This window comes from Juglans microcarpa x Juglans regia, chromosome 2S (assembly GCF_004785595.1).
Source record: "Juglans microcarpa x Juglans regia isolate MS1-56 chromosome 2S, Jm3101_v1.0, whole genome shotgun sequence".
Taxonomy (NCBI): domain Eukaryota; kingdom Viridiplantae; phylum Streptophyta; class Magnoliopsida; order Fagales; family Juglandaceae; genus Juglans; species Juglans microcarpa x Juglans regia.
In genome coordinates, this window is record NC_054597.1 from 26,705,620 (window position 1) to 26,717,282 (window position 11,663).

An 11,663-nucleotide genomic window follows, 5' to 3' on the forward strand; every position below is an offset into this window, starting at 1 on the left:
ACTATTAATGACACGATCAAACTTATCTCCTTTTTCCCAAACCTGAATTTCTAACCTACGTCTCAGTGTGCTTTGTAACAGACAATACTATGGCCAACCATGAGATCCTTTTACCAGAAAATGTAGAGCAAACCATGAATGGTGTACTGCTCCTTATAAGCGTGCCATCCATGTCTGATGATTCTCTCCAAAATCGTGATCGTTTACAACACTTTTTCTCCGACATCAAAAGAATTCTTGACCTTTCGTTCCGTATGGTTGACAATGTTTTACTGGTATATATATGTAACTCCGGACAATTCATATTTTTAATTTATATGCCTTTTTTTTTCGCATTTCTTTTCCCTTCTAACCCCATGCATTTTAACTTCTAGTACTCCAAATTTAGGATCCGAACACGATTAAAATCTGAAACATTTGTATTCTTTAAGTGGACAGACATATATGACATTTTTTTTTTAATTAAGTGAGGCAGCAGATTATGCGTTTCTGTTTTTAATTTCTCAAGTATATCTGTTAATAGGGTACTGATCCTCCTCATCGGGACCCGGAGAGACAGGATTTGGAGGGCTACAGCTACAACAGTTCTGATGATCTACTGGGCAAACTCCAGCAAATTTCGTCCGAGGTAATTCCAACAAAATGCACTTTGTTTTCTTCACCCCTAGAAGTTTTTTTGCAAAATGGCCACCGTTTTTCTTTACCTTTTCCCTACCTCAATCCCCAGAAGTCTCGAAAGTGATCATTTTACTGTCTAGTTATAATTATCTCAACATTTTCCCATTATGTGTAATGTCAGCTGTCTGCATGCAAGGCTCCTGGTGGGGGAAATGAACTCAAAACAACAATTTCCATACTAAACAAGCTCTCAAGCTGTTCATGGGTTGAGAAGGCAGTGCTAGTAATTGCGGCTTTTGCTTTGGACTATGGAGATTTCTGGGGCCTTGCGCAGTTAGATGACTCTCTGGACCATCTGGCCAAGTCAGTGGGAATCACAAACCGTGTACCTGCCATGCCAAAACGCCCAGACCTTAAAAAATGCCAGAAAGTGATTGAGGTGCGCAAGTTGATCGAGAGCACGTTGGAAGTAATAACAAGCATTGTAGTGTTGGAAGAGATATCTGAGTTGGCGGAAAAGTACTACAGAAATACACTTGCAACGGCAACTTTGGCAAAATGCATCCCAGTGCATGTCTTTTGGGCTATCATAACTGTTGTTGCTTGCGCGACTCAAATGTATTGCCTTAGCAGTGATGAGTAAGTTCTTTGTCCGCACTTGACATGCATGTACGTACGTGCTGTATATGCTGATCTTAAGAATGTGATCCGCCATCCATGTCACACATCATAGCAGCTTGTGCTTGTAGGTCTCCAAAAGGGGAGTAAAAATAACTTAATATTTGACCTTTTTAACCTAGTGCAAATGACCATGGTTGCCTAATTTCAGGGAAAAGACACTGGAACTATCGCCCTTGTCTGAGAAGATGAACAGAACCCGGAACATACAAGAGACGCAGCAAGAAGAATTCGAACAACAAAGAGGTTAGCCATTACGCTGATTTCGTACGTCCTTGAGGAAACAGTATTACCTTGAACCCGTTGCACAAACTATATATTTATATATATATATATATATAATGTCTTAAACATGGGCTACAATGCTAGCTGACCATGCAAATATCCTTGTTAACTACAGAGGAAGTGGACAAATATTGGAAAACGACGGAACTTCCACAAATACCTACAAAAATTGTGGAGGCTTTCAAGGCAATGGTTGGGAGTTGTATTATTCACGGTTCTACCAAAAAATTGGTTAGCACTTGTATTATTTACCTTTTATTTTAAATTAAAGGCCAAGTCTGATGCAAAGTAATTTTATTAATGGGATAACTGAAAAATAGCTATTGTTACTACTTCGTTTAAAATATGTGCAGTAGTGATCACCCTAATCAGTTTAACATTATTTATTTGACTCATTTCTAGTTTTAACTGTTTTGCAAAACCAGCTGAGTATCGATGTGCTGAAAAATAAGAATGTTTTATTGTTCATTTCGGACGTCATGGACATCTCCGTTGAAGAAATCTCGATTTTAAAGCTCATTTTTGATGGGATAAGAGATAAGGATGAACCGTATAAAATTGTATGGATCCCAATAGTGGAGCATTGGACCGATGACGTGCAAGCGAAGTTCGACATGTTGCAGTCCAAAATGCCGTGGTACATATTGCAGGGTTTTCCACCAACAGTAGCAGACATCCAGATCATGAAGAATGAATATTGCAGCTTAAAGAATAAGCCTATTGTCGTGGTGATAAACCCACAAGGGGAGGTGGTGCATCCAAATGCTCTCCGCATGATTCGGCTATTCGGAATGAAGGTCTTCCCTTTCACGAAGGGAGATGAAGATGCGATAATGCCTAAAGGATTGCATTTTCAATCTAAGGGGTACGGCACGTCGAGCAGTGGCCCGAGGCAGGTAAAGTTGTTTTCGAAACCCTAAATGCATGCATACGTACACATAAATGGTATTAGAATTATCTCTTGCATCCACTCAAGTTCACTCTGACAAGTCGGTGACAGGCGAACCACCTACCACCAAATTGATTGAATCTATTTTTTGTTATTCATTTTTTATTTTATTGATTTACAATGTAATGCAGTATATATATACAACAGAAAATGAATAAATCAATAAAATTAAGAATGAATAACAGAAATAGATTCCATCAATTTGGTGGTAGTTTTCCTGTAACCAACTTGTTAAAGAGAAATGGAGAGGGAACTTGAGAGGCTGCATGAGATAATTCTAATAAATGGAAAGAGATGGTGAGGGGTTTGGCCTGAGACATGCATACACATCAACTTAGCTATCATATATGTTGTTTTAAACAGAATCCTTGAATAGTGTACTTTCCAACACAAATTTAGGTTTGACATCTCTTGTTCAAAATCATCAGGATAACAAGAATTACACTTTCAAGTGCTATGGAATTGCCAACACCTTGGAGGCAGAATTTACTCATCATTTAAATATAATTCGTCCGTATCTGGCTTCAAATAGTGAACGGGACATTCGGATAAATATGAATTTGATTGAACAAAGTAACAGTACTGGACGGGTTGAGCTCTGCAAAGGTACTCATGGCGAGATACTAGTAGTCGGTGATCAGGGGACAAAAATTTTGAATGTCTTGGAAAATTTTGAGCAGTGGAAAGCAGATGTGAAAGATTTTGGCTTCGATCATTCTTTCATGCTTTGCTACCGAAGGCTTTAACGGCGCCTACGTACGTACCAGGAAATGGACATCTCAATCGTTAATTATGTTGGAAAGATCCTGATCTAGTGTATGATGTTTTTTTCGTTTGCACGCATTTGTTATTGTAACCATTCCGCCACTTATGTTAGGAAGATTGATATGCAGTATGCATCACATCTAGACTATGTTGGTAATAAGCAGTGGCCAATGTTACGGAATGGATCGAGATCCATGTAGTTTTTTAATGTTCTTGTACGTGTAGCAATTTTAGAAGTTTTTCATGCTTAAAACTTTGCATGTTTTGTTTGTACCATTCTTCTCTATTAACTCCCGTTTCGTTCTAAAACAGCTCCAATTTAATGAATGTATTAGAAAATACACAAACGCATGCGCACACGTACTTATTATATACACCATCTTCGATCGTTACAACGTATATATCATACAACAATTTTGCGAAGCTATGGCCTAGTTACTTAACCATTTTGCAACAAAGTTTTCTAAAAAAGTGATAGATTTTCTTTTGCATTATCAGAAAATAAATTAATACCATGCCTTTAACACCCCGTACCCGGATGGGGCTGGAGATAATTTTCAAAGATTCCATAAACATAAATTCATCTATTTCCACGAAATATACATATATAATATTCCTCCACAAGGTCATCAATAAAATGTTTCAACAAATAAATCAACAACTTCTCAAGTCTTAATAAAAGTGTCAACATCCCAATAAACCAAATCCATAGAATAAATCAAATTTACTAAATAATATTCTCCAGTAATCTTTGTACTTATCCCCTACACTCAAAAATCTTGTCCCCTTATTCTACATAATCAGCTTAAACATTTACATCCTGTCAAACTATTATGGGGATAATGTGTGAGTTATCAACAACTAAGTAAGCAGAAAACATATACTAGTTTTGGTGAAATACACAATAATATAATAAAAATTACAATGAAATTAACATCAAACCAAACTAGTTTGGACTGAGGCACGAAATCACGCTCTCTTTAATGAGATTCAAACCCTTTGCGGTGTATAAAATCTCAAATTAACTGGTGCAGCAGAAATCTTCTTGACTTGACTCCTCCAGGATACAACAACCCAACTGATCATCGTCGTATAACTTGAACCAACTCTACACAAGTGATTGAGCTCAAAACTTTACTAGAAAAATACATTTCTTTTATTCTAGATCCTCAGCTGAAACATTTACATCTAGTGAAAATATTATGGAAATAATGGGTGAGTTATTAACAACTCAGTAAGCAGAAAATATATACTAGTATGTGAATATAGGAATTTACAAAATTCAGAATGCAGAACAAAACATTTCTAATTTCAAGATGCAGAATCAATACACATTATCAAAATATCAGAGCGACAATTTAAAACATTCATATTTAAAAGTCTTTTGACATAACATAACTGAGCATTATAAATATATCTTATCATATCAGTGCATCATATCAAAACAGATGCTGCCCATATTTATGATAGTAATTATGAGCTCAACGCTCCTAAATTATTAAGGAGTTTGGACTTTGGAACCACATGTGAATTAATTGGTAGTGTCAGCTCGTACGTTGTAGGGAGAATTTAATAAAATATAATAATAAATTTATTTGCATGACCGTTAGTTTTCAAATAATCAAAGGAAAACTAAACGTGAGCAATGGATCCAATTGACCTAAAACTGAAAAGTCCACATGCAATGAAAAATAAATATGCAGAGATGTGTTGGAGGCTCATTAATTTAGACACTTTCGTGTTAAATAATGGAAACAAGGGGTGGGTAGGAATTTTCTTTTCTCCTCTCTCTCGAGAATCATTTTCCAGTTATATTGGAGCTAAGCCGATACAGAAAATAATTTCAAATTTGTATGCATCTACTTTCTGATCAATACATGCATGAAAGAATTTTCCCCAGAAATTAGGTGAGCATATAATACTTCTGATCCAGATGATATATGGCAGCATTTTGGAATTTATTTCCCTGTCTTCGGTGAGAGAGTTCAAATGCATGGGTTTCGGATTTTCACTTACAGCAGGGAGTTGGACACAACTTAAGATCAGAATAATCGTACGTATACATCACACAACAATTTTGCAAAGCTATGACCTGGTGATTTTTAATTAAAATAGCAACATAATCATTTTGGAACAAAGTTTTCTAAAAAAGTTATGAATTTTCTCTGCATTATCAGAAATAAAGTAATACAATACCTTTAACACCCCGTACCCAGATGGGGTCGGAGATAATTTTCAAAGATTCCATAAATATAAATTCATGATCTATTTCCACCAAATATACATATATAATATATTCCTCTACAATGTCATCAATGAAATGATTCAACAAATAAATCATTAACTTCTCAATTCTTAATAAAAGTGTCAACATCCCAATAAACCAAATCCATAGAATAAATCAAATCTACTAAATAATAGTCTCCACTAATCTTTATACTTATCCCCTGCACTCAAAAATCTTGTGATCCCTTTATTCTAGATCCTCAGTTGAAAAATTTACATCTAGTGAAAATATTATAAAGATAATGGGTAAGTTATTAACAACAGTAACTAAAAAACATATACTAGTATGTGAATATAAACATTTACAAAATTTAGAATGCAGAACAAAACATTTCTAATTCCAGGATGCAGAATCAATACACATTATCAAAATATCAAAGTGACAGCTCGCAACATTCATATTTAAAATTTTTTTGACAGAACATAACTGATCGTTATAAATATATCTTGTCATATCAGTGCATCATATCAAAACTGATGCTGCCCATATTTATGATAGTAATTATGAGCTCAACGCTCCTAAATTATTAAGGAGTTTGGACTTTGGAACCACATGTGAATTAATTGGTAGTGTCAGCTCGTACGTTGTAGGGAGAATTTAATAAAATATAATAATAAATTTATTTGCATGACCGTTACTTTTCAAATAATCAAAGGAAAACTAAACGTGAGCAATGGATCCGATTGACCAAAAACTGAAAAGTCCACATGCAATGAAAAAGAAATATGCAGAGATGTGTCGGAGGCTCATTAATTTAGACACTTTCGTGTTAAATAATGGAAACAAGGGGTGGGTAGGAATTTTCTTTTCTCCCCTCTCGGATCGGGAATCATTTTCCAGTTATATTGGAGCTAAGCCGATACAGGAAAGAATTTCAAATTTTTATGCATCTACTTTCTGATCAATACGTGAAAGAATTTTCCCCGAGTATATATACACTTCTGATTCATCATTCAGATAATATATGGCTGCATTTCGGAATTTATTCCCTTATCTTCGGGGAGACGGTGTGCAAATGGGTTTCGGATTTCCACTTATAGCAGGGACTTGGACACAAATTAAGATCAGAAAAATCGGACGTATATATCACACAACAATTTTGCCAAGCTATGGCCTGGTGATTTTTAATTAAAATAGCAACATAATCATTTTGCAACAAAGTTTTCTAAAAAAGTTATTAATTTTCATTGCATTATCAGAAAATAAATTGATACCCTGCCTTGAACACCCCATACCCGGATGGGGTCGGAGATAATTTTCAAAGATTTCATGAACATAAATTCATCTATTTCGACCAAATATACATATATATTCCTTCACAATGTCATCGATGAAATGATTCAACAAGTCTTAATAGAAGTATCAAAATCCGAATAAACCAAATCCATAGAATAAATCAAATCTATTAAATAATAGTCTCCACTAATATTTGTACTTATCCCCTACACTCAAAAATCTTGTCCCCTTATTATAGATCCTCAGCTGAAATATTTACATCTTGTGAAAATGTTAAGGTGATAATAAGTGATTTATCAACAACTCAGTAAGCAGAGAATATAGAGAAATGATTTGTACAAGTCCCAAATAAACAAATCTCATACAAACCTTTGTAAAAAAGTGGACTCCACCTTAAAAAAGTGTAAAAAAAATTATTCTTTATTAGTGGGACCCATTGTTTTACAAAAGGCTTGTATGTGACTTATCTATTTGGAGCTTGTATCTAGTATTACTCGAGAATATATACTAGTATGTCAACATGATCATTTACAAAATTCAGAATGCAGAACAAAACATTTTTAGTTTTAGGATAAAGAATCAATACACGTTATGAAAATATCATACCAACAGTTGAAAACATTCATATTCAGAAATCCTTTGGCATAACATAACTGAGCATTATAAATATACCCTATCATATCAGCACATCATATCAAAACAGATGCCATATTTATGATAGTTATGAGTTCAACGAGTTGTGGACCTATGGTGGTTGGGGGGGAATGACCCCGCAAATATTTCCAAAAACATGCTTAGTATATTGTTTTTTTAAAGATATCCTAATGTAAAGATAATTTATCCCCCGAAAATATTTTCAAAAATCTCATTTAGTACTTAGTTGTCTAGATTTTTTTTAGTTTTTTCATAGTTACACCTATTTTTTGTTATTAATAAAATCTCACATTCTCATTTTTTTTACATCTCATAAAAGGGAAGAAAATATATTGGTCTCTTTTTATAAGCTATTTAGTAAATTTATAACCTTATTTTTCCTATTTATTTACACTTTTCCTTCCAAGTCTTCCACTAACTAGCTTGTTTGGATTAGTTTTGTTAGTAAATACATTTATACTACCATCGAGTTAACAATTAGGAGTGAATGCAACAAATCTCACATAACTATTTTTATCTATATTATAGAGATTTTACAATATTCAATCTTAGATTCAACAAAAAAGTTTATCTTTGTTGACTTAATTTTTATCATTTGTTTCAAAAAATCTTACATGGCTATTTTTATCTTAATTTTTATCATTCACTTGAGTCCGATAGAGCTCAAGTGAGATGTTTAGATGGGTGATTTTAATAATTTAGTTTGTCCCGAAATAACAATTTTATATAATTACTGTTAAATATCGATGATACACTTTACTAACTTAAATGTTAATTACTGTTTATCCAAGCCTTAGAAACAACCAAGCCCTTAGGGATTCAAGACTTAGTAGCTAGATTTGGCCCAAGCATAAGGAAGGCTCAAGGCCTTTGGGCCAAACTTGGTGTAGGATTGATCTATGGCCCAATTAGGCCAAATCAAGCCGTTTTAAGCCCACCTTAGTGGATCTTGAGGTCTCTTTTTAACTCTCGAAATCTGAAAATAAAGCCCCCTCTCATTCAAGCCCGAAAGCCCACAAGTCATCAACCCACACATTTGGCCCTTTTAAGCCCACAAGGCCCAAAGCCATGTTTGGGTTTATTTTATTATTCAAGTTGAAAGCCCAATACACCATACCATGAGTTTTCTTAAGCCCATATCATATCCTAAGTATCCAAATTAACATTTGAAAGTTGGCTAAGACCATTAATCAACATACATAAGATTAGTGCTCTTTAAGTCATGCTTTGAAACTTAATTTCGTTTTAATCTTTTCTTAACCTTTAAATCTGAAATTTTCTTATTTTTTATTTCATTTAATCATATAGTGCCACATTTAAACCCCATGGTAGGATTGTGCAATCTGCGGATTGTTAAGCAGAACATTAATCACTCTGTCATCAAAATGTTGTGCACTAAAACAGAGGTCACTACTATAACCTGTTGTAGGGCCAGAGGCCACTACTAATACCCGTGGCTTGGCCAAAGGCCACTATTTTACCTGTGGCTAGGCCATATATCAAAGCAAAACATAAAATGTTGGTCCCATCACAATCTTAGAATCAGAATCATCGAATCGGAATCATAAATAGAATCAGATACAGAATTAGAATGTCATGCCAAAATATTTTCAGATGCCACATTGTATCAAAATAAAGTACTGAACAGAGTCATATGATCTTCACATAGTCAAAACAAATCTAGAGCATCTTCCCATGATATGCACAAATTTTCAGATTTCATATTCATTCTTTTTGCACAGTTTAGAAACAAAATGCCAAAAATTTGCTCATATCTACATCAAACATGCCAAAAATAATTTTCTCTTTCATACCAATTTCATAAGTAATGCAAAACAAATATATGAGCTTGTTTCAATTTTTTTTTCATAAGAAAACATGTATGTTTTTCCAAAATCAACCTCAGTTATTTCTTTTTATGCAAAATCTAGTATAGGAACCCTGCTTACTTGGACTTTTTAACCGCTGAATTTTTCCACAATCGTCACCTATACAAGGTATTAAACATTACTAAAATTCTAAAAAGAGGTGCTAAAATTCTCCATTTAATTGGATACATAGTATGGAAATAACTTTAATAATTATTTTGTTATATACCTAAATTAATAGATACTAATATTTTTTAAATTGTATAGTAACCAATCTAGGCTTTCAATTTACAACTTAATAACATAATTATACAAAATTCAATTAATGTAAACAGCAAAAACTCGTTTAGTAAGATAGACTCAAATCAAATTTAAAGTATTTAAAACAAAATTTAAAATCTTATTATATACTACGGAAATTAGTTGTAAAATACTTAGTGATCTAATTTAACTTCATTAAGTATTTTCTCTATAAGTTCTTATACTTAAAATAAATCCCACCCAAAGTAAGTTTAATATAAAAATCAGGCCTAACATCAAACCAGACAAATGATAAGGGCGTTTTGGGATTTAAACATAAAGATGCTTGGACTTTTTGGGAAGGCTGAAAATAAAAGGAGTTTGAAAATCACCCTTCCAGACCAAATTGTGTAACAAAGAGGAGGGTTCCATACGAGGGAGAGACGGAGAATGGCGAACTGGTGGCTGGGTTGAGGTCGAAGGTGGTGGGCACGACGGCAGAGCAGGGCCGGCTCAATATATTCTGGGGCCTAAGGCTAAAATTTTGAATGAGGCTTTTTTTTTAAAGGTAGAATTAAATAAATTTATATTATATTTTTTTAAAAAAATAATTCCTATCATTTTGTAAAGTAAAATTATTGATTAAGATTTTAAACTACATTTTCAATTAATAACTGACTTAATATTTATTAGGAAATTTTTTATTTAGAGAGAATTTTATCAAATCTAGTTTTACAAGTACTTTAGACTCTTAGACACAATTATAATTTTTATTGTCAATAAAATTCTATAAACAACTTACACATTTGAAAATAAGTAGGCCCTTGCCTCTTCAAAGGATTATACAAAAACTTTTTATGAACATTGGAAAATTAAAATTTTCTATTTATAATTTTCACATTAATTATATATTAAACTAATAATGAAAAAAGAGAAGTACGTTCTTAGAAGGAGAATAGTTAAAATAATTATTATATGTGATACTTTTAAAAACTAATAATGATATAATATTTATTTGATCTTGTTTATATTCTCATTCTCATTGAGTTAATTAAAATTTTTTATTGGATATATATATATTTTTTTAAAATTCTACTTTATATTTTTTTTTTTTGGGGCCTTCTTCCATTAGGGGCCTTAGGCAATTGCCTAAGTGGCCTTATGGAAGAGCCGGTCCTACGGCAGAGCACTGAGAGAGAGAGAGCGGTGGCTTAAGGGTGGCGAAAAGATGGTAGAGAGTGCTCCCGATGGGGGAACTGCTCTGTTTTGGCGAGAGGAAATAGGGGCCTCTTTGACGTGCGATGGTGGCTTGGGGTTCATGGTGCGGGGTGGTGGTGGTGTGGAGTTCTCGGTGTGAAGCGGTGGCTGGAACTGAGGGATGTGGGAGAGGCTTGTGTGGTGGTGGTGCAGGTGTTGGAAGATTATTGGTGTGGGAGGCTTGAGGCGGTGGTCGTCTGCTTGGATGCTTGTGGTGAAGCTAAGGCTTGACAGTAGTGTGCGGTTGCAAAACAGTTCAACGTGGGGTCTTTTGCTTCCTTTGGTTGTGCTCTATTTTGAGGATTAAAAATAGATAATTCTTTTTGGTTTATAGAGGGTGGTGCAAGGCAATGGATTACAGTGGCGCTTTTCCATGGTGGTTTTGCTCCGGACAATGGGATGTGGGGCACAACTGTTATGATTCTTGATAACTAATGAAATTTAACTCTCTAAATATCTTTGGCTATTTGAGGTGCCAAGGGCCTCCTTACTCAGAGTTTGAGACTGAAAAAAAGAATTTTCCTTTCCTCATTCGACAGACTTACAAAATATTGAATAGGACTACAAACAAAACAACCCACTTCCTACACATTGGCTCAGGCCAAAAGCATGACCCACGTTCTATTAACTGACCACGTAAAACAGAAACTGGACTTAGCCAAGGCTACAGTCCACGACTCTAACCCAACATAAATCAACAAAAATTAAATAGACTAAAATACCCAGACTTAGTAAAGGAAATTAGAATAAAGACTCTGTCTCCCTTAACACACTTCCCTATTCATTCGGAACCGTAGCCGCCCACAAAACATGCTCCCCTCCTTAG

At 34.3% G+C, this 11,663-nt stretch overlaps 1 protein-coding gene across 2 annotated transcripts; it reads left to right on the plus strand.

Moving 5' to 3' along the window:
- LOC121251499 (protein SIEVE ELEMENT OCCLUSION B-like) lies at window positions 1–3,568 on the plus strand. 2 transcript variants are annotated; one of them, XM_041150758.1, is made up of 7 exons: window positions 1–275; window positions 524–628; window positions 800–1,257; window positions 1,448–1,542; window positions 1,697–1,812; window positions 2,007–2,477; window positions 2,959–3,568. In XM_041150758.1, the coding sequence occupies exons 1-7, from the start codon at window positions 90–92 to the stop codon at window positions 3,274–3,276; spliced, it is 1,749 nt and encodes a 582-aa protein (XP_041006692.1). In that variant the 5' UTR covers window positions 1–89; the 3' UTR covers window positions 3,277–3,568. The 2 variants fall into 2 exon arrangements, with proteins under 2 accessions (XP_041006692.1, XP_041006693.1); XM_041150759.1 differs by having other exon boundaries at window positions 1,697–1,773.
- The last annotated feature ends 8,095 nt before the right edge of the window (window positions 3,569–11,663 follow it).